Here is a 23,852-nt window from a genome sequence, read left to right as displayed (position 1 = left end):
TGAAATGAAGAGGGCTGGTGACCTCCCCTGTGAGGTCCCTACTCCAAGGATTTTGCATCCCCTTCTGGACAAGAGCAGCTGTTCAGCAGTGAGGGCACAGGATGGGCTCTGTTGGAGTAGCAGGGCTTGTAAATACACATGGCAAAATATCCATTGCCATAAAGGTAGCTCACTTCCCCTGATTTCAGAGAAATAATGCCAGCTCACATCTGCTGATAACCCCGTATTTATATAAGAGTTTCTTGCTGGTTTAATGGACAGTCTAACCCCTGGGTTTGTGGGTTTTTTTGAGAAAAATCTGACTTACTAAATGTAGCAGATGGGTTTTTTTTAAGTGCTTCTTTACCATCTTGAGCATCACATAATGAAAACCTGAGCCTTCAGGTCCTCAGGAATTTTTTTCCCTCCTATTACCTAGTCCCACTTGTGCAGGCACAGGCCCAAAGTTATCACATTGCATGTAATTGCTGTAGGGAGGATGATCATTTCAAGTGAGAATATGAAGCAGGATCAGGTGAATTCCTGAATCAGCACAGAGCCCAGCCTCTTGTGTGTGTCTGTTACTTCAAAAATAAAGGCAAGACTCCACTCCTTTTATTATATATAGATTATCAACAGAATTGTTTTGAAATTGCAATTTTCTTAAAATAATCACTGAAACACCCAAAAATAATTTCTCCACCAACTAGCAAAGAATGATGAGCTTAAGTTCAGCTCAAAGTGTCTGAAACACAGTGCCTTAAACCTAGTGGTTCTAGTTAAATTACTTTCTGGTCACGGTTGTAAAATGCAACAGCCACGTGAGGGAGGATGAGAGGAGCAAGGGATGGTGAGATCTATGTAGAATCAGTTTTGCTGCTGTTGCTGATGAAATCTCAGAGGAAAGAGGCTTAAGAACCAGTGGGCCCATGAAAACAAGAAATACAAAAATAGTAATTTTAACTTCATTGGTGCTTTTATAATTCATGTAGTGAAACAGCTTCTTGTGCATACTCATAGAGTCTGGAGATTCTTATTCAGCTGTGTGAAGAAACAAAAGAGTGAAAAATTACTAAATTCTGAGCAGTGCACTTGATGCTTACCTACTGTAGAAAACTTTTGGTATAAAACAGTCTGAAAAGAATTTGCTGCCCACCAGCATTTCAAACTCCTCTGTATAGAACAAAGGCAGTCATCTGGAGCTTTGACTCATGGTAAACCTGGACGAAACTTGACCTCAGACATCCTGGAGAATCCATCTTTGATTATTCTTGTATTGACATTTGTATTGATGTTGATATATTGGTATTGATGTTGATATACTGGTATTGCTGTTGATATACTTGTATTGATGTTGTCAGTGACAACGAGGTGATTAGGATTAAAAACTCAAAAAGCTACTCTCTGGCCACTCAAGTCTTTATAGAAAATCAGCTCTTTTTTTTCTGAGTTACTTTGTGGGTCATGATGGTGACACCAGCCCTGTGAAGATGGTTACACTGGCTGCTGTATGATCTTGTTTTCCCTGGTGTAATGCTCTGGTTCAATCTCTCAGTGAGTTGTAGGCTTTTGTGGTCCGGCTGTTGATGAAATCTGCCTTCTTGAAGTCAGCCTTTGGAATGGAAGAAACAGAACAGTTCATTATCTTCAGTGCTGGTTCTGCAAGGGAAGGGTGGGTCCAGTGCCTAAAAGCCGGATAAGGAGCCATGGCAGGGGTCTAGGCAGGGTCCTGAGCATTCACAGAGACAGAACAGGCAGCACTCGATTAGTCCAGGAGAGATGGGAGGATAATTGGAATTGCTGAACTCCCTCCACTGCCTGTTCTTCCTCCTCAGCTCTACAGACTCCTAACTTTTAGGTGACTAACTAATAGCTGAGATGAACCTAACTGAGATTAACCTAGTTGAAATTAACCCTGTCAGAACAAAAAACACAGGGCAATGCCAAAATTACTCAGGATTTTATAAATTTTATTTGATCAAGTGATTTATATGGCTTATTAGACTAAAGTTTCAAAACTGAAACTAAAGTTTCAAAACTGTCTGGCCATTAGGTGGTTCTGAAGTTTTCAGTGCCATACCTGGTGTCTCTAGGGGGCCTGATTTGCATAGGAAGAGCAAATAATCAGCATTTTTGAAAATGCTGACAAATGTGTGCTATAGACTTTCCTGAACTACCAGTAAATTATAAAATTCATGCCATCAGGGATATTGCTGACAGTTTGGTAAATTTATTATATGGTAAATTCAGGAATGTAGTTGTAAAAAGCCAGAGACAACTAGTTAAGAATTGATATGGTGCAATAGCCTTATTCTGGAACACAGATTTCTGATTTGTGGGGCCGTACCTGTTAAGTGTGATGCAACACTGTTAAAGTTTATGCTAAGAAAGATTTTTGGAGCAAATTTCAACAAAAAAAAAAATACAAAGAGAAACAGCTGAATAACAAATGCTAACAGCTTGCTTGAGAACTTGGAACAGTTTTAGTTTATAGGGAATTTGAAGTGACAAATTCTGAACAGCAAACACACAAGGACTGAAATCAGTTTGAGATGCAGGGTGAAGGTAGGTAGGTGGAAGTTAACTCAGCTGAGGGTTGAAAAAGCAGGTACAGAGCTTTAAAAAAACCAGACTGGTTTGTGGCAGAGCCATGCTGGCCATTTTTTGTTTGATCTGACTATGGCAGTAAATGTTTGCCAACACCTTTCCCAGGGGCTGGGTTTTGTATGACTGTACCTGACTCCTGGGCTGGCAGGCTGTGCAAACAAGGAGAACAGAGCAGCCCTGCTTTTAGAGCAGGAAGCTGCCTCGCCCTGCCCTTGGTTTTGCTGCCACCATGGTTCTCTGTGCCAGGCTGTTCAGCCAGTGTGGATGGGCACCTACTCTGCGTCACCTCCCACCCGCTGACACTCCTGGCAGGCAGCAGCAACAACGCTTTTCATAAGCTTTGCCAGTGGATGTAAAACCACAGAGGGAGAGAACGTGAACACAGGGGAGCAAAAAATGGAGGCCATGCATTACTTACACAGGCTTATGTACAAGTAAATGAGAAAACCAAATTCAGGGACCACTTGAATCCTATCATAGGTTGATTCTTAAATGTACAGGAGTGGTAAGGGCCCCAGAGGACATATGAAAGGGTTCTAGGTCTGAAGGAAAGATTGTTTTTCTTACCTTTTTGTAGGCACTGTGGAGATCGGTGTGTAACCACAGGGAATAGAGGAGGACTGAAGCAGCCCTGCTGGCTTTGCTGAACATATTGCTGCCATTTTGCAAAAAGAATGATAAATTTAAATTCTCACATCATAATCATGGTGCATGTACAGACCTCAGCAAACATAATCTCATAGCATTTGTTTTATCTCTCTTTACTTCTAAGTGCTGGTTTGCCACCCTTTAGGTATTGTAACGTTTCAGGCTGTCCTTATTACTGAAACACATGAAACATGTCTCCCTGTTCCACCTATTCTTCAAATTTAGGGAGAAATCAAGTGCTCTGTAGCCTACATCTTACAGTAGCTATCATATTGTGCATTCTCAGCTGAGTAAAATAACCTCAGCACAACAACCATTTGAAAGAATCTTTCCAGTAGGTAAAATCTCTTGTTAGTTAGATGGGATTTAAATTATTCAGGTCCTCATGAGGCCTCCTTTACTGAGATTGATTTCCTCTTTCATTTTTCAAAGAGAGAGCAAGGCAAATGGAATAATTACTCATATTTTTAAAACATTAATTATCTTTGGAGTAAATATTGATTGAATTTTTTTACGTATTAAAGAATGATTAAATTTTGAATCTGTTCTCTAAAATGCCAATATGTTATTTTTAACTGCAGATCTATAGGTTCCATAAAATGTATCCCTGCACTTTATTGCTAAAATTAATCAGGGTTGTGTTACAATGAACAGGAAAGACATTTTGGGTACAGATGAGATCTGATGATCAGTCACTACTTATATATCAGAATACAGATAATATGGTGCAGTTATCTTCTGAGGAATTATTTAAAATGCTGGAACCTGGTGAGTTTAGCTATGGATGGGAGAGCTGTGCTAAGAGATCTTGCTGTATTTCCCAATCAGTGCAATTCTATTCACATCCCTTGTTTGGGCTGTCCTGCACCTTGAGATGAAATGTTTTTTTCCTCCTGAGAGGCAGAGGCTGCAGTTTCTCTTTTACCTGGGGACAGAGTGAGGCATGTGGAGTCCCTTACTATCGGATTTGCAAGGTGCCCCTGGGCAGAGAGAATGATGAAGAGGACTCCATGATATCAGAATGCTAATTAATTACTTTATTATACTGTATTATTCTATACTATATCACACTACATCTAAACTAAAACTGTACAAGCACTCAACTGAATAAAATCTTGTGACTGTCTCTTGGCCAACAGTCTGGACATGTGCTTGGCCCAGATATGCCAAGGAAACAAAACACCATCAACTCTGGGTAAACAATCTCCGTATTGCATTCTACCTTAGCACAACACAAGAGCAGCAAATGAAACAAGAATTCTTTTGTTCATTCTTTTCTCTGCTTCTTTCACTGCTTCTCTCAAGTTCAGAGAATGTGAGTGCCACAGCTTACCTGTCATTGATGCTGATGGCAATGAGCTTGGGCAGGCCGTGGGTGCTGAGGAGCAGCCGGGCGTTGTGTGAGCTGCCCTGGGTCAGGTTGAACAGGGTGTAGCAGATGGATGCTGTGGTTTCACAGGCCACCTCAGAGCCTGGCACACTCTCGGGCAGCACTGACACCAGGTCAGGCAGGACTTCTCTGGCTGCAAGGTGGGAGAGAGACAAGCAGTTCCATTACTAACAGGAGCAGGTTTACCTTATTCCTCCTGTTCTCCCTCAGCAGGGAGCTGTGTGCTCCCACCACACACTCACGGCTTCCTACCTGCATTACATCCCCACAATTCAGGTGAAGCTGCACCCACACTACACTGGACAGCCTGTACCTTGCCTCATGCACAGTCCATTAATAGCTCATGTGCTGGACTGAACTCACCAGGCATGTGCCAGCTGCAGGCTGCCACTTTCCTGCTAGACATGTTTTATATTAAATTTATCTCCATTTGATATAGAGGTTCATTTTGCTTGATAAATTTGGATAAATGTAGGTTCATTTTGTTTGATAAATTTAGGCCCTTATAATCTAGAAAAGAGTGTGCCCTCTCAAATGTTTTCCTTTGGCCAAAGTTGTACTTTTTGGAATTTGACATGAATTCACACATGCTTTCAGTCAATCAAAAAGAAAATCTTTTGACAGAGAAAAGGTTCACCTGAAATTCCCCCAGTCCTCTCTATTGTGGGTAAAACAAGAACAATTGTGAATGTGCAAGATGAAGCACCTGCCCCCAAAGCTTTGTGCTATTTTGTCTTTCCCATAGTCTCATAAATTATTTTTCCCTGATGACATCCCAACTTCTTATCAGTTTAATTTCTTCTCTTTCAGGGGGATTCACCACCTGTAATTGTTAACACCATATGGATTATCCCTTTGAAATAAGCCTAACAACATGTTATAGGATTTGCATTGATAGGGAATGTTCTCTAAGGTTCAACAAGGCCCAGGAGAATGTTCTGCAGAATTCTGGAGGGTAATCTGTCCCATGAGCTATCTTTATACCTTGAAGGGAATTTCCCCTTTCACCCTTGGTAGGAACACAAAAAAATGACAACAAATTATATGAACACATTTTATCCTGTCAGTAGGAAAAAGTCTTAAATACACAATAAATTGAAATGAGAATACTCAGAATAGAAATGGCTTTATTTAGAAATGAGATCATTTAAATGAATTAACTATTTTCCTATAGCATCTTATAGCTTCCATTATTAAAAAAATTTTGCAGGAAAACTGTGTGGGCTGCAAACTTCTAAAGCTTTGTGTCTAATAAGAGAGAGTCTGATCTTTGCTAGAAGAATTAGAGATGTTCTGTGATTTCTTCAAAAGCATTATGCAGCTGTGGCAGCACAGAACTCGGCAATCACCTTCCTTTACCCCATTTTAAGCAGAAGAAAAACTCCCTCTCCAAATCTGTGTAGAATTTACTTCAATTATGTATTTTTGAAAGTAACACCAAAGTATCTGAAGAGAAATACCCAATAGAGTGAAAGTTTGTTTAGGAAAACTCTTTATTTTAAGCCCTGTACAGTGACTGCAAGTATCTGGTGAAAAATCTACTAAACTCACAGATCAGGGCTTTTTCGAGCATGTCTTTCTTTCAAAGCAGGAAAGTTTGATGTGAAGAGAGCAGAGCAAGCTCTCAGTGTTTGCTCACCTATGTCATTTTGCAGGGAGGTGTTTCGGGACAGGTTCCTGAGCAGGGACACCGCTGTCCTCTTCACCGCGGGGTGGCTGACGTGCAGCATGGCGCGGACGCTCGGGAGCCCGTTTGCCTTCTGAATGACAGTGCGGGCCACTGCGAACGGCATCTGTGCAGAGAGAGGCCCTTCTGTGTCACTGCCACCAATGCAGAGCCTCAGAGAAAGCCACACACTGCCAGCTCTCTGCACCAGTTTATGCATATTTCAAATAGTTTTAAGCCAAAGTTACATATGAGTTGCAACAGGAAAGGGAGGTGATAAAAGAGAAGTTGCAAGTCCTCTTTCTGCCAGGTGCTCTTTGGCTAGTTCCTCAGACAGATATCATTAATTTCTTCAACACAAAAGTGATCTGCTGTTGTGTCAGAGCCCTCCTCTCTCCACAGGACTGTCTTCCACAAAAGGACTGTTTTAGTGCTTTTAACATCTGCTCATCCCTCAGAGTGTGATGAATTAGCAAACTCCACCCATGGAGCTGTACACAGAGGGAGCAGAAGCAGACCCCATTATCTGCCAAGCAAGGAAAAGCTGCACTGCTGGTTATGACTTTCCATTCAGTGTTCCTCATTTTCCTTCACCATGTCAGTGAGTGACTTGTCAGTGCTTATTTGAGCTCAGGCAGCCCTGAACTCTACGCGTTCACATCAAGAACTAAATTAAAAGAAAAGGAAAAAAGCTGACTTACTGGTCCGGTGCCAGCTGTGAGGTTCTGGAGAGCTCCCAGGGATGCTTCCTGGGTGTAGTTTCTGGTACTCTTTGCTATTAAGGAGAGGTATATCCTAATCAGTGTAGAATGCCAGAGTGATTCAACACCTTTGGGATTGCTCTTTTCCTCAGGAAGCGGGGTGTCTTGCTGCTTCTAAACATGTCAACACATCAAGCCTTTAGAAACAGTCATTCTATAGCTTAATGCACCACAAGCTGAACTAGCCATTTTGTAACTCTGCATGACCAGGTTATTTGGAGACTGTCAAGTTCTGAGCTCAAATAATAATGTACAAAATGTCAGAATTTAATGATAGTAGCTAGTCCATCCAGTGGAGTATTCCTCAACTAATAAAACATTTGCTCTGTCATTGCCATCAGCAGCAGCTAAATGAGAGAATTGGTGTCAAGAAGGACTATCAATAACTTTGCATTTTTGGGGCAAGAATGTGTCACCCTACCAGACAGATCAATAACAGACTGTTAATTAGATTACAGCCTTATTCTTCAGAGTTTGCTACAAGTTATTAACCAAATGAGATGTAACTAATCATGTACTTTACCTCTTTTACTTTTCTGCTCCGTGTTCCAAAACAGCCTGGTGTTTTATCATTGTTAGAAATATTTCTTCTTTGTACATATATACTCTGGGCATAGCTCTCAGGGAGCTCTATCTCTAGCTGGTAGGAAAGATTGTGAAGAATGCACACACAATTCTCTGTGGCCTAAAATAACAAAAGAATAGAAATTGAAAGCTTTGGCATGTGTTGAAGGGAGATGTACAGACACGGGAAGAGATTTCATTTTTGGATCTTCAGTAACTGACTGCAGAGTTTCTAATGCCTCATGGAAGAGCCAGGCTTCATGCCAGTGATCCACCACACTGCCTTTACAGTGAGAAATGAAACATGCCCTGGGATGTTCCCGAGCCCAGCGGGCAGCTGGCACACGGGGCTGCATTGGGAGAGGGGTCCGTGCCTGTTGGAAATGGTCCTGGGATTTCAGAATTCTTGAACTGCGCCTGGGAATTGTTTGGGCAAGCGCTGCTTGACACAGAAATGTGCCAAGAAATGTTTAAGGGCTTAGGAGTAAAGATGATCATGTACACACCTCACCATAGCATCAGCAAGAGGAAAGCTTTTTATCTTCCCAAGGAGGAAGCATTTTTCTGTGGTGGAATGCTTTTTAAAAGAAGACATTCCTTCCTGAACGTGGCTAAGGTCAGGTCTGCAATTTCTGAGTGATGAGTCTAGTGGCAAAGAGCTTTGTTACCAGTTGCTCCTCTTTTGAAAATCAAAGGAATGAGTGGTTTCAAGACAAAATGCAGCAGGGAGCTACTGGCACACGTGTAATGTGCTGGATTCTCCCTGAAGCTAATGGCACTGGATACAGGGAGATGGGGAGGCTCAAGTAGCTAATCCTAGAACAGAGCTATAAATGTGCAGTAATTACCACTGCACAGCACAGGTTATGGCAGGCCCACCAGAAGTGCCTTACAGGCTGCAGCTAATGTCAGTGACAGCTGCTCTTCCCACCCAGTGCACCCAGCTGAAAGACAAGCCTCTGCTCCAAGAATCTGTTTTCAGGGTTCACCTGCACTCAGTGGGGGGAGGAAGAGTGAGAGAAACTAGCACCTGGAGGTGTCCATGTCCTTGTAGTTACTGGTTTAGGCTTAGGCAGCAAGGAAAAAAAGCGCAGGGTTTTTTTTTTTTTCCCTAAAAAAAACCTAGGAAAATTAGTTCTATTCTAAATTATGCAAGCTCCTTAATCACACTGCCACCCAAAGGGATTTAGGTTCTTCATTTCCTAAGGGGTATGTAGCATTAAATACATAGGAGAGTAGCAGTGAATATACAGGAGAGTAACCAGATTAATTTTCTAAGCTTCTAGCTAGCTAGCATCCTGAGACAACCAAAAAGGCAACATCTGACTCTTTCATGTTCCAGCATTTCTGAAAACTGATTTTATCTCACTTAAAAAAAAAAAAAAAAACACAGAAGGTTCTGCCTTTCTCTCTAGAGATTCTAAAAATGTTTTCCCAGTGCTGAGTTATATTATTATTTTAGGTTGCAGGATAAAAATACTTCAAAAAGCTTCTTACTGGACTTTCACCTTTGGTGGCAGTTTTAAAAGCCCTGGAAATAAGTTTTGCAATTGCATCATAGCTGTTTCTGGACATTGATTTCTAAACAACAACAGGAAAATGTTCACTTGAAAATTTCCCCTAGGAAAACACTTTTCATCTCAAAGAGTACCTTGTCATTGGGCTCATGGTCTGCAATAGCTCCTTGGATATAATACACAAGAGAATCAATCAAGCCCTCACATTCTCTCATCTTCTTCCTTCCTTCTGGGCCAGCAGAGCTCATGTTTCTGTGCAGAAGAGAATATGTTGGGGAGAAGAGATTTAGCCAAAGGTATTTTCTTGTGCTCCTCTGACAAACTTTTCCAGCCAAAACTTAGAGATACTGAAGTTCAGGTTGACTGCTTCTTTTCTTCAGAGGTGTAAGACAATCTGAGCCTCGTCTAGATAAAACTCTCACTCCCAGAGAAAAACAAATACTCCAGGGAAACAAACCACTGTGTTTGGATGGGTAGGGTGAGATCTGACTCAAATTTTCATTTCAAAGTTGAGTCAATCGTTTTTAAGCAGTCAAAAAAAAAAAAAAAAAAACAAAAAAACCCAACCAAAAAACCCCCCAAAAAACCCCCAAAACCAAAACTTGGACTTGTTTTCCCTATTCAATTTTCAGCTATAATTTTAATATTTAGGATGGTGAAAATATCAGAGGAGAGATGCCTGTAAAAATTTCCATGCACACAGATGTCCTTTAGAATGAATTTACTTACACCAGGCTGGTTCTTGTTCCAAGATGACCTATCAACAGACACATGGTCTGAGAGTTTCAGCAGCACCTCCACACCCACATGCAAAGACCCACCCTTTGCCTGCCTTTCAAGTAACATTTGCTGGGCTTTGTAGTAAACCAAGTACAACTTACAAGTGAATTACAAAACTGATTTAAAAACTCTTGAAAAACCAAACATACACTTGATGCTTGAAGCCGCTTGGCTCTAAACAAGCTCCTGATTTCCATGGAAGAAACAACACTTACACGTTTGGGGTATAATTATCTTTACAACTCAGCAAAGTCTGAATTATGGAATACTAGAATTATAAATCCAGGTCTTACTTTTTTTTTACTCCTGCAGCTCTGCTGGACAAAGGACTGCACATTCAAGCTTCTTTGTTTGAAATAACATTAAATATTAGCCAATGCCAATCTTAGCATCCATCAAAACACAGAGGGACATGTTCCTTTAGATAGTTTCAGGTTGCTTATTTCCCATGCTTACTTTGCCCACTAAGAATTACAATATTTACAATTTTATTAACGACAAAGCCAGTAAGGTTTAAGCTTTCCTGTGTTATGATTGTAGCATTGTAAAATGAATGTAGCATTTTATACACTGTCATTTTATTTCTAATAATTTTTTTTTTTCCTCTGGGAAGTACATGTTCAGGTTACATACTAAGCATTGTAATTACAATTTTACTTTAGGTCATGATGTTAACGATGCCTCTATTTATGAGTTCATTTATTCTCTCATGGAATTATATATCACAGAATCAATATTCAGATCCCACAAAATGGCCTGCTATAGAAATCCCTTTGGAATTTAATTTTACCTATATGTGTCACATTCAAGGCATGTCACCCTTTCCTATGTTTATGCTGACAGAAGTGTACACATTACAGCCCTCCTGGTACATAGCAAAAATAGTTTCTGGGGCACACACACTAAAAATACTGTTAAAGATAAGTGTGGAATTTCTTTTGCCAAAGACACTTCAGCTGATGCAGTGTTTGGTTTTGTCCCACATATTCTAAAATCCCTTAAATTTTTTACAACTGATTCTGCTGAATGCTTGTTCAGGGAGAGGCCATGCCCTGGCTTTGCTGTCAGCATCAACAGAGTAAAGAGCTTTTCTAGCTCAGGAGGCAGAGAAGAGCCTGAATTAGGGGCACTGGCCTGTACTGCAAGGGAAATTAATTCCCGGGCTCTGTTTCATTAAGAAGTTGATGCTCATCCAGAGACAGGTATCACTGTGTGTCCCTGTGCACACCTGTACACACGTGGCTACTCCTTTCTCCCCCTTTCCCTGTTTCCTTGGCATGACATCGTGGACTGGGAAGGGAAGAGCTCCTGCTCTCCCACTCCTCCAAACACTGCTGTAACCACCTCACTCAAAACAGGGTCAGACAAGAGCATTTCAGGCAAAACCTCAGCTAACAACTTAAATCTGTTTGCTGACTGAAGCTTGAGAAATTCCAGGAGGTAAAAATATAATATGATTTGTTAAAAAAAAAAAAAAATTTGAGAAGTGTCACAGAAATGTAAATTTAAATATATATATTTATATAAAATATTTAAATATATGTTTTTTGAAACAATGGAGACATTTTGCTTAGTGAATTTAAAAACTGACTTCATCTTGGCTTCCTAAGATTTGAGGTTCCTGACAACTGAAATGCCACCCTCTGAGCTCGGGAGCTGGGCTTTGTTGTCGCGGAGTTCCAGGAGGCCCTGAAATACCCAGTGCTTGCAAAGTGAGGAGAGCCCAGCCTTAGGGAGATTGCCACTTGTGGGGATCCTCTCCTCTAAATGACTCAGAACTTACCATTTGGCAGCACCCACTCATGAAAAATCCCTGACTTTGGGCATGCTTGGCTGTGCCAATCCTGGTGGCACGCTCAAACTGTGCCATTTGCTGACCTGTCTGCGCACCTCATTTATCTCATCTTGCATTTGCTGCTCCTGTCCCCTCCTGCACACATGCGTGGTGCAGCTGTGTCTGTAATCAAAGTAGCTCTTTGCCCACGGTCCTGGGGTGATGATAGCTAATTTCCTGTTGGGAAATGTTATTTTGATCCAGAGTTGTGAGGTAAATACAAAGACATTCGATGCAGTTAAACCAAGGGTGACTTTGAAGGAAACAGAATGATGATAATAAATGTTCAATTAGCTGATAAATGGCAGCAAATGAAAGGGATACTCCCTCTAAGCCAACACTGAGTCATACACTGACTGTTGGAAAAGGCTCTTGAACTGCTGTGAATGGTCCACGTAACTGATAAGGAGGATTTTGCTCCTGGGACTCATTCTGCTAAAACTGGTAATATGAATTTAATGCAATTACCAGACAGCATTTTGGGAAATTCTATTCCCTTCATGCCTTGCACAGTTCAAAAATTCGCCAGGGAGGTAAAGGTATCTGGGATCCACTTGATAACTAGGTGTGCCAGGCTTCAAGCTGCTTGTTGGAAGCAAAAAATTCCTTTCAGGAATTGGGGGAGCAGATAAACTGAAGAGGAGGCAAGAGGAGATAAGAATGGATGGAAATAAACTTAAAGGAATGGCAATGCTGTGCAAGAGGCCTTGGTTCAAAGACTTATTATCACCAGTCACTTGTTTTACATTCTCTCTTAGAAGCTGCCACTGTGAGTCCAAGCTTTTCAACACATGGGGAGAGCTTTGGCTTAACTTCTCTCCAGAGTAAATGGAAGCAGATGTTTCTGCAGCCTCCTGGGTTGCAATGACACAATTTCCTCCAAACACAGCTTCCCACTGTTCTTGTGGGTCACTGTGTAATTCACAAGGAGCTCAGACAGGAGCTGGGACAGACAAACTGTGAAAAATAATAATGGAAAAGGAAGGATGACTTTAATTTTACTGGGTGAGAAGAGAGAGGTTAGCTGACTATCCTGGAAATAGTTGTCTAGAAAGTTTTGAAAAACTAGAATACACAGGGGCACAGGATGCTTCAGTTACAGGGCAGTTAAAAAGGAAGGGTCTGTAGTGAAGCACAGCAGCTTAATTAAATGTTTTGCAGGGGAAAATGTGATAACTGTGTATAAATTCGGGAAAGTTCAGCATTGCAGAAGTTCTGGGAAAAGGTATTTCAAGACAAAAATGGAACCAGTTAATTATCGTCTTTCAAGGTGTGATCCAACAGCCTTCCACTAAGCCTTCCTTGCAGAGGAAAAGTCATGCCAGAGGTTCACTTCTACATATAGATAATATTCAAAACCATGCATTCTACATGCTGCTGGGATCTTATCCTCTCAGACTCAGAGGAGTGTGGGGAAATATCTTGAAGATTTTTATCCTTTGTATTGGAACTAGAAGCAGAACTTTTATGTGTAAGACTTTCAGGCCAAGAAAAAGTGACTTTACCTTTAAAATCCTACAGGACTTGTCTACAAATGTCTGTAACACTCCTCTAGATAGTTTAATACACCAGTTTTACTTGTTCAGCTTATTGTCAGGCATCCAGTGAAGTCTGTTGATTTGGCTTACTCCATGGGTCCAAGCAGAGTTCATTTTATCATATTTCACAACCAAACAACACTATTACTTATTTTAACTGCCAATTCAGAATTCCGTGGTTTACACAGCTTCTTTTTACTACATAAAGCTTGTGACCTGTGGTTTCTGTAAAGCTCTGCTTCTCACAGGGTCTTAAGACAAAATGCAGACCTAGAGAATGGGATTAACAAATCCTTCTAACATCAGACTTCCTTATCAGTGACTGCATGCACCGGCACAGGCGCCGAGATTCAGGACCCCACAGTACTTCTGGCAACAGCTGGGGACTGGTCTGGTCATGCTCTCATTCCAGGGCTTGGAAGTACCTGCAATATTATCTGCTAGACGCGGATTCACTTCTCCTGCTGCTGTTTTCTCAAAAAGGATGAAGGAAGCTTTAATTTATAATCTGGTAATGGCGTGGTGCAGTGCACATACCGCCCCCCCCCAGGTGCTAGGGATAGGTTTGGGCTGTGGCTGTCCCTTTCAGTCAACAGTTGTATGGAAATTTTTGAAAAGAAATTCTGGCATTCTCCTGTAACTAAGCACAGTACTATGCATAATGTATTGCACTTCAAAGTACTATTTTTACCCTCTAATAGGAGCTGCAGGCTATAGACTTTATCATCACGCCCAACAAACATGTTAGCATCACAAAAGGGAAGACTAATTACAGATTTATATTCTGGCAAATAAGTAGACTCTTTAAACATATTCATAAGTAACATCATTCCCTCAGTGTGCACCTTCATTACTCCATGGTGTGCTCTTCTTTTTATTGATGCAAAGATTTTTTGTTTCCCTAATACATAAGGAAGGAATACTTTTAGTGACCTAATCTGGGAATTGAGTAAATTTCCAGAGAAGAGATGCAAACTGATTAATCTTAAAGATCTCAGCTATTTAGCCTGTACAAATAGGTAAGCCTCATTGAAAACTATTCTGTACTAGAAAGTATGTGGCAACCCTACAGATCATCTTTACCTGGGAGTTTTCAAGCCCTTCTTTTCTATTTCTAATTTTCAGTGTTGAAGCTCATAAAAATGAGAACTAGAATGTAGATATAATATTTTAAAAATAGGTAAAGTATCCTTAAGCACCTACATAAGGGCAGTTTTAGAGACTTTTAATTAAGGCTGGAGGGCTCACAGCCCTTCTGGAGCAGCCCCAAGCACTGGCTTTGTGTCCAGAGCAAGATTAACCCAGGAATCCACTTTCATTTAAAATAACTAAGGTACTCAGGTACCTTATTTGTCACATGACAAGTTCTGTCAATCTGCTGAAACAAGCTCGGGAAGAGCAACACCAAGCTAAACCTGAGAATGATCTGTGCCCCCATCAGCTGCCTCGTAGGGAAGAGACAATTCCAGAGTCCAAGCACCAAGAGAGGAGCAGCCAGACTGGTTTCTGCACAAATGCAGCTTGGGCTAATTAATATGAAAAAAGACAACCTCCTTAATTTCCTAGAAACAGCACTAAGCGTTAGCTAGAGAGGTTTTATTATGGGTGGTTAACGTTTCTTTGTATTTGTTTTTGAGTCGTCAGAGTAAATAAAAGGTAATAATTACTTAGAGATGAAGTTAATTAGTAGTTAGTGGGCTGACAGGAGTTCCTGCAGAAAAAGGTGTATTGTTGTTGAGTATTTTGTGTAGCTTACAATTCATTTGTCTTCTGAAACCACAGAGTCAGATACAGAGCTGTTGCACAGGAAAAATCAATGCCTGTGAGAGAGCGACTCTGTATCGCATAGATACCTGTGACACACATAGATATCTGTATCTGTGTGATACAGATGCATCCAGCTGCTCTGCTATAGGACATGTCAGCATAGCAGGTATGTCTGAGGGACAATGGGCACCTTTCCAGCCTCCAAATTCCAAACTTAATTCCTAGTACTCTACTAGAAGGAGTTTAAACCTCAGATCATGCCTTTGCAGTTGTACATTACTCCTTAGGCAGTTCAAACTGCATCCTTTTGTGCATTTTTAAACGTGTAAACTTAATGTGCAATGACTTTGAACTCACAAAGGGCCCCCAATTTATAGACTGTTTAAGGTGTTTTTATTGAAGATGGGAGTTTTATACTTCAGCCACTTAGGGTTGTGTTCACTGAGGCCTTGGGTGTTTGTCTATAGTAACTGCTACTGTGTCCACAAGTCCATTAACAGATTGCAGTACTAAATACACAACTATAAATCTATTCCTCCACCCCATGGCTGCAACTTGTTTGAACTTGTGCAAAAGACTGGACAGGGCTTACTCTGGTTTAAAAAATGGCTGTCCCATAATTTAAGTTGAATCACTTTCTAATCAGTTTAGGCACAGATTATGATATCTTCAAATAAGCATCTTTGGTAGCAGCTGGAAACAAAATATGTTTATGTGCTTGTAGGTACCATGTCCCCTTTCTAAGTCATCTGTTTACATGAGAAATGATGTGAGATGGACTCTGTGTATTTATCCAAAAATAACTGAGCAGACCTGTCATCACTGTTGCTTTGGGTAGTTGCAGACATAGTGCTCACCTCAGGCATCCTGTGGCATTGTAGAAGATATCAGGGTCAGGTAGAACACTTGATTTTGGGTAATCTCTGTCTGGCCAGCCTGAGTAGGGGATGAGGACAGCTTCAGTCAGTGTCTGCAGGGCTTCTCTAACCAAGAGGTGCTTCAGCTGGTCATTGGAGGACAGATTCCACAGCAAACCTGCAACAGCCACAAGAAAATCAGAGAGGAGATTGTGTTAAAAAGACTCCTCTGCACTTTTAATCTCACAGCCCTTGATGTTAATGAGTGAAGAGCCTGCCTGGCACTGATAATCTGAAGAGAAGCAGAAAGGATTGGTAAATGCTTACCAACTCTGACCCAGGGACATGGAATAGGGCAAAAAAGGGGGCACAGTTATCCATGTGAATAAAGTAAAATCTCTACACAGTGAGTCCAATGCCCAGCCAAGAAGTGCAGCTTTCCATGGCTCTGCATTGTCCATCACCTTCTCCATTAGCAAAGCAGCACAAGCCAAGGGAAAACAAACTTACAAAAGGGATAGGTGGGAGGTGCAGAGAGTTTACAGGAGATCTGCTGGAAGACAGGAAATGCCCATTACCAAGTTTCTCTAACACTTGATAGCAAAATTTCTCATAAGAGGGAAAGCTGTTAACACTGGTTGGCTGCTACTGTCCAGACATTAGTCACTAAACAAATCATTAAGTAATGCTACAAACCTTGGCTACTCACAATCTCCAAGACTAATTTCAAATATAATCTTGTTGAACTTAACAGGTTCCATTATGTTCTAGTCCAACAGACAATTCTTTTTAAGGTCCTCTTCCCTTGGAAAACAACACGTATTTCTGCTTTTCACTACAAAGACATTCATTGTTCCTCCAGCTTGCTGCTCTGAGTTTCACAGACCTCCTCCTCCACACACTGGCAGAGTATTAGTGAATGTTCCTTTCATCAGGTCACAACAAGAACAACAAAAAATGTTTCTTTTGTATCTCCTTACACTTTGAATTTAATTTCAGTTATTGTGAGCAAGAGTAAAATCAAAACAAAAGCCAGCCAGAAGCAGCCCATTCCTTCTTCTGGGATCAACTCTTCAGCTTCTGAATCAGGGGATGAAAGGAAGAATGTACTTTTCTGAAGGATAGGTGAGGCTTACAGGAAAACAGACAAGCAGTCCAAAGGGCATTGCTAAGCAAAGCAGGTTAAGACAGAAGGGTACAAATGCAAGGAATGGTACAAGGACAAAATATATTTAAAAAAAAAATCACATTTGACATTACAGGCAGATACTTAGAATTGTCACAAGGGAATTTGAGATAGTGCTCTCACTGTAAATTTCCCAACAAAAACCCTACCTTTACCCACAGGCACTGTCTCTCTGGACTCTCTCAGTGGTATTCTGGGTGTGGATGAATTTGTGCACGTTAGAAAATGTCTTTAGGAGTGGATTGTTTCCTTGCACCCATGCTATATTCTTAGGAGCATAGTTTTCCCTTAGATGGTTATTTGGAAATATGGGTGGGGTCTGCTTTAAAATTTACATTTTTTTTAATGACAGTTCTGCTCATGCTGTAATCTTACCCGCAGGAAAAATTTTCTTTCATTTCTTATATTTATGCTGCATGATAACAAGATCAGGAGGTTAGCTACTTCCTGGAGGCTCATCTGGCTTATTTTAAAAGCTAATATCTTTTGGTTCTTTCATGCCACAGCCATTATATTTTCTGTTCCTCAGTATGCTCTCCAAATACTACAAAACTCCAGTCCTGTCTTAGGTGCTGCAAATGAAATCCTTTCCTACAGTTCAGGAGGAACCTCACTCCTTTCCTAAGAGATTTTTAAGTAGCTTTTATGCCAAAGAAAAGACAGAGCCTCTGTTTACTTTATCTGTACCAATGCTTTTGTGAAGCTACCAAATTCAGTCAAATTCAGTGATCTTGGGCAGGTCTGACTCCCCCTGTGAAGAGATCATATGAGCACAGAAGTTGCAGAGAAACTGGGCAGCTCTTTTCTGCAGGGGGACATTAGGCAGGCTGGCCCACAGCAGCTTTCAAACCCCTGTCATCAGCACAAAGCTGCTTTGGTGGGGCAGTGGTTTGGTGGTTTTTGTGCGTTCACAGACTGTGAGGCACATGCTGTAATCAGCATTTATCTCCACACACTTCGGTTGCTCTCAGTCTTTTCACAGCACAGTACAAGGCACAGTGGCTCACTCTGTATTCCTAAGCCTGGGTCCTGAAGAAAATACAGGCCATCCAAGTATTCTTTGAGAACATGATAAAATATGGATTAATGTTAGGCAAGTGCTTGTCTATGTTAACACTGATGGTCCTCATAAACCAGTGACCTTTAAAGATAAGCTTCTAAAGCTGAGATTTACTTATCTCAAGTGCACTAGTACTGTATTTCTGACAGGTAATGAAGTACAGTATCAGAAAACTTCCATCTCAGAGTTTTAATTTCCTTCTCTCCTACAACTTCCTTATTTCATTTACTTTTGTCAGGTGGAGTGCTTTGGTACCATGCTTCCCACACAGCAGCAGAAACAAAAAACTTCCCTCTGCTGAGCTTAGGTATCTTTATTATCTATGGCATGCTTTCAATCCTTGGCCAGGATCCTTGGCCAGGAGTTCAGTGAGGTATTATCAGGTACCAAGATGATTTTACTAATCCTTTATGGGCAAAGACATTTAGCTGAATATGATGCCATACATTTGGAAGTCCCTAATTTACAGTCAAAGCAGGTAAGTAATACGTATGATGAGGAAAGACAAATGGACTTCTGGTGCTGACTGGTGTAAAACCAAATCTTTCACATTAACCTTTTCCTGGAAGTGCACACTTCAGAGAGATTGCATGCATAGACATGATATTCCACTAGTCCTGTATGAAGTCAAAGGAATGCAAGAGGTGAAATTCATTCATCCAGACTACCCTTTGCTCTTGTAGGCTCCTTGCAGCTTGTTAGGGAGCTGGAAGAACTGTCCAAGCGGTGGCAAAAAGTATGACCTAGTTTTCAGTAAGGTACCTAGTGCATTTCCTCCTGGCTGCACATCTGGTCTTGAACAAAGCAAAAAACACTTCTCTCTTGATGTATTTTTAAAGCTGTCCTTAGCAACTGATAGGCATGAAAGCACATAATAATATTTTGCTTTACACAAACTACATCATCCTGCTTGGCATAAATATTTTTTGGTGTCTTCTTTGTTTTGTGAGTAAATATTCACATTCAGTGGCAGCAGTAATTGCTGAAAGAAGATGTTCCTTTATCCATTTCCATATTGGTGAAGGGAAAGACAGTAATACTCACAATATACATGTGAATTATTCACACATTCAACAATTTTGTCAGAAATTGTGGAACTGCTAGCAAGGAAAGAGCATTGGCTTTCTGGCCACTGTGCCACCACTTTTACTGCCTCCCTCACTGGTGTGTAACAGCACTGAGTTAAGGCACTATACAGTAAATTACCGTGTGACCCAATTCTGAAACGGATGAGTGTGAAAAACTTCAAAACATTTTAACATTGCAGAGCTGCAGAACTGAGCTAAAAAAGAGCCAACAATACAAAGCTTTGTTCTCAAGCTTAGGGAGCAGAGTATTTCAAATACTTTAAAGAATGCAGAAATACAGAAAGTCTCAACATATCTTTGCTTCAGGACAGGGCTGCTTGACAATTTCAGTACCTTTTCACGTACTGCTCTCTTAAGAGATTTTGTTCCTGGTGTCTTTAAAACTCACTTGAAATAAATCCCCATTCATTTATTCATGTTTTCCATTTATAAAATATAAGCCTGCTCTTCCTTTGCATGCTAATTAGAAAGAATGTGGGTCACAAGCAGTGGAATTCCAAGAGACTATGGACACATGGGACCACAGGGATGAAGGGGTGAAGCAGGAATCTGGGGCAGTGGGCTTGGTGGGGAATAAAACAAGCACTTTTCTGTCCTTGACACAGGACAGATCTGGGTGACAGGCTTCAACAAGGAACTTCCTGTAGGTGCTGTCAGCACAGAGTCAAAAAATGAAGGCTGAGCTGCTGTATAAGTAAGCAGGCATTAATTATGGTCCCAGGCACCCCTAGGGAGCCTGACTTTCTTTTCTGGAATATCAAGGATTTAAAGCTTCCTGCAAGCACACTCACTTCATCTCTGAAGAAGCTTTAAGAGGGGAAGTTGCAGTCCCCATCTCTTGTTATTGACTGGAAGACTGGTCTTGAGTAAGGACCTCGGAATTTTACCCTCCGGGAATTGCTTAGAGTAGGTGACAAGGTTTTTGTATTTAGTCACTAAACAATCATGTACCTCTCCCTGAAAGCTTTTGCGCTACTTAAAGCACTTCAAGCTTGACTGCAGAGAAAACACTACCTGTGATTTGCTTCTTAGTCTCTATGTCCCTGGTGTGGCGGAGCAGGCGGAGCAGGAGTGGGATCCCTTTCTGCTCTGACACCTCCAGTTTGTTGTCATTGTCCTCAAACACCAAGTTTCTCAGAGCACCACACGCTGCCCGCTGAATGTCCTCATTCTGAACCTCAAGCAGCTGTAAAAGTTTGGGGATACCGCCAAGTGAGAAAACCTGTGAGGAAAACAGAGCACAGCAGAGAATAGTCAGATGCTGTAGATGATGAAGTCCCCTTTCCCCCTGCCCCAGCAAACGTGTAAATAGTTATAGGGACTCCTTTCATTTGCTCCTATTTGAGAGACTTGAAGCACAGATCATTAATCATTTGGACGTGACTATTAACCTCTGGGCTTTTGTATGACTAATACTTAAAATCCACAACAAGGAGAGGCAACATGTTTTCATAATTAATATCAGAGAATGATACTAAATCTCTTCCAGCTTTGCCACAGATTGTCACTCTCTGACAAGACATTTAATCACTCTGCTTTTTAGCTTCCATGTTGGTGAAATGAATATTTGAGATTTAATTCTGGAACATTTATAAACAGATTTTTTTTTTCCTCAGCAACAAGCCTGCTGAAAAGACAGTGTTCTTCCCAATGCATGTATTGAAAGTGTATTAACACCCAATACATTATAATTAATACTTCTTAACTATGCCACACAGAGGAAGAATAGTAAAAGCAAGCATCAAAATGTAGAGCATTAAGCATTGTTAGCCAGCTATCTACCGAACTACCCACATTTAGCACAGACTGCTTTTCAGTGTTTAAATCTTCAGAAAATGAGCTTTTGGCCTCAAATGAATGAAGGACTTAAAAGATGTTATTTTACAGTAGCTGTATGGAAACAAATAGTTTGTGTGGTGAATGAAGAATCCCATACAAACTGTGATATGACACAAGCAAGCCTGAGCTGACTCAGGAATGAATTTGCTATGGAAAGTACCTTACATTAATGTACCATTGTCATCAGTCTCCTCCAGCATCTCAAAATGCCATATGGTTTTGTGGACAAACTCACCCTTGTGCAGAATCATCAGCACATGAAAGACTCAGAAATCCGATACAAGTGTCTTAAACAGTCCAGAGTTTAATGATAGAAATAATTCAACACAACCAGCAGGTGTTGGCAACACGAAGAAATGGAATGCAACAAAGCCTTTTGTCCTTCATGGAGCAAACTACACAGCCTGGCAGCCTCTCCTCTCATCCACCTGTACAAAGGGCACAGTTTCTTTATCCTGCTCTGCTGAGCTGATTTGCCCTGCAATCACTCAGCAATCACCTAAATGCCAGCTGAGTGGAACACAGGAAATATGCATGGTGAGGGCAGTGGTGCATAGAGGTGCATGCTGAAGGCACATCAACCTGTTTCATTGTAGTAGATCTGCCCTTTTGACACCAATACTGTAGTTTGGTTTTTTAAAGTATTTCTGCAGACTTTCTGTCAGTGATTTTAAGGCATTTATAGCTCTTGTAAAAGGAGTGCTATTTCAACCTAATTTGCTGAGAATTTACAACAGCTATTGACTGGTCCTTCTAAATTTTCATTAGTAGATAAAATTCACCAAAATACCGAGAAGTTCACAGAAACAGAAAAACCACTAGACACACAAACTCTCAAATATCAGGGAAAAATAGACGAAGAATGCAGGCTGAAAGGCTAAAAAGGGGACACAAGACCATGCCAACGTGAATAAGTCTGACGGGCGCCAAACAGAAAAGCTTGTTACAGGATATGTGGGATGGACAGGAAATTGTAAGGCAGCTTCAGGCTGACTGCTCCAACCTGAATACTGCTCAGCCACTGTTTTTCTGGGAAGATGCCTGAGAGAGGCCTGTGTAATAACCCACTTTCAAACAATCAGTTCTGAACCTCTGTCCTCAGTTTGAAGTTAAGGTTGACACCCATACTATTATTTTCTCCCAAGACTGACTCTGACATACCCTAAAGCAAGTAAAAAGGACAGAGAGACATTTGGCTGTCACTGAAGTGGACTGCATGCACATAATTATGGAAGTAAGGCTGGGATTACTCAGCATATTACAAACCAAAGCAGGTGTAATAATGTCTTTTAATGGTTAAAATAAACAATCACCTTACACTTTATTGTACATAACTGTTCAGCAGGAGACAGATATTTGTGTTCAGTGGTGACATTTAAAGAAAAGGAAAAGAGAATATTTTTAATAGACCCTTTCAAAAAACTTCTAAGAGACTTAACTCTTACAAGTTTCTTGTAAGAGAAAATTTCAAATCTTGAAAATTTGGTAAATCTAAACAATGTACTAATGCATATGCACAGTTCCAATGAGCCCTTAACATTTTTGCTAATCCATGTACTTTTTTAATGCATTTGTACAGTCCTAACAAACCCTGAAGCTTGGATAAGTTTGCACTGTACTCAGAATTTTTTTTTTTGGGATATTTTTGCATGCGAGTCAAAAATGGGAGACAGGAGCAACTATACTGACAAAAAGTTCAGACTCCATGATTTGTAAAGGCTGAAAGAATTAAGTTGGTTCAGCTGAAAAAGGGCAAACTGAGTGGGTATACAATGAGTGGGTTCAAAACAACCTGCAGCAAAACACATGCATTTTAGAGAAAATATCTAACATCAGTATCCTATAAGATTACTCAGACTGCCTTCTTTCTTTTCATGTTGGCACATAGTGCTATAAAGTATAGAATCTTGTTTTCTCTGCCTGATTGTAACTGACAAAAGAATAATTACTTACTTTTTTCCTGGCATCTGCTTTTTGGAAGCACTCATGCTGTATGAAAGTCACTGCAGCAAGGATCCTGGGGGTGGACTGTGTATTTTCACTCTTCAGAATGTTCACTGCACGCTCCAGGGTCATCTCCACTTCTGGGCTCCTTAAAAGTACACACAGAGAGATCTAGTGAAGAAAGACTACAGAAAAATTATCAGTCTTGTAAAACTAAGATTTTTGTGTTTTTCATGTAACTTTAACTTTTATTGGATTTTTTTTTCCCTTTCCAGTAGCAGAAATATCATAATGGCTTTAAGAGATACTGACATTCAGGGGGAAGAGAAAGTCAGAAATAGAAGTGTGGTTCTGGAGAAAGCAAGTTATAATAACAAAATGGAAATACCAGTAGATGTTTGTATCAGTGTTTCCATCCAGTGGATGAATGAAGAATGTGAAAGGAAGGATGAAGAAGTGGATGAGGATCAAAAGAAGGCCATAACCATGTCAGAGTGACTATTACTGGCCATGAAGATACTCTGATGTTTTCCTCAATAGTGGAGGATTGTTTTTTTTATTTGTCCTTATGTCTTTCATCAGTGTCTTAGTTCCCAGACTACATCTATGCAGGGTTCAGAACCTCATTTTTTCAAAGAAGAAAGTTGTTCTTGTTTGAAATAGATGGGCAAAGCTATTTTTCAGGTGGGAAAAATAAGAATACCACTCATTAAACTGAGTATGCAGAGATTCTGTGGTAGAGAATATCAAAAATATGTGCCACCACTTCCCTTCCAGCTTCCAACATGTTTGCTTAAATGGTGATTGTGTTAGATAACCATATAAAA

General features: G+C 40.6%; 1 protein-coding gene across 3 annotated transcripts in view; it reads right to left on the bottom strand.

Annotated features, from left to right (window-relative positions):
• Positions 1–321: 321 nt before the first annotated feature.
• PKP2 (plakophilin 2) overlaps positions 322–23,852 on the bottom strand; it is a 37,710-nt gene continuing 14,179 nt past the window's right edge. For 2 of the 3 annotated variants that reach the window (XM_041487522.1, XM_041487524.1), the window contains exons 4-13: positions 23,035–23,173; positions 20,257–20,464; positions 15,909–16,086; positions 9,267–9,384; positions 7,575–7,736; positions 6,992–7,165; positions 6,264–6,417; positions 4,568–4,757; positions 3,154–3,241; positions 322–1,591 (exon numbers count right to left, since the gene is read on the bottom strand). In XM_041487522.1, the coding sequence (XP_041343456.1) occupies positions 1,523–1,591; positions 3,154–3,241; positions 4,568–4,757; positions 6,264–6,417; positions 6,992–7,165; positions 7,575–7,736; positions 9,267–9,384; positions 15,909–16,086; positions 20,257–20,464; positions 23,035–23,173 (1,480 nt within the window). In that variant the 3' untranslated portion in view covers positions 322–1,522. The other variant, XM_041487523.1, reaches the window with a different exon arrangement.

Source organism: Pyrgilauda ruficollis, unplaced genomic scaffold, assembly GCF_017590135.1.
Source record: "Pyrgilauda ruficollis isolate IOZ18807 unplaced genomic scaffold, ASM1759013v1 scaffold80, whole genome shotgun sequence".
Classification (NCBI taxonomy): domain Eukaryota; kingdom Metazoa; phylum Chordata; class Aves; order Passeriformes; family Passeridae; genus Pyrgilauda; species Pyrgilauda ruficollis.
The sequence above is the reverse complement of the archived record's forward strand: the minus strand, read 5'-3'. Positions and strand labels throughout refer to the sequence as shown.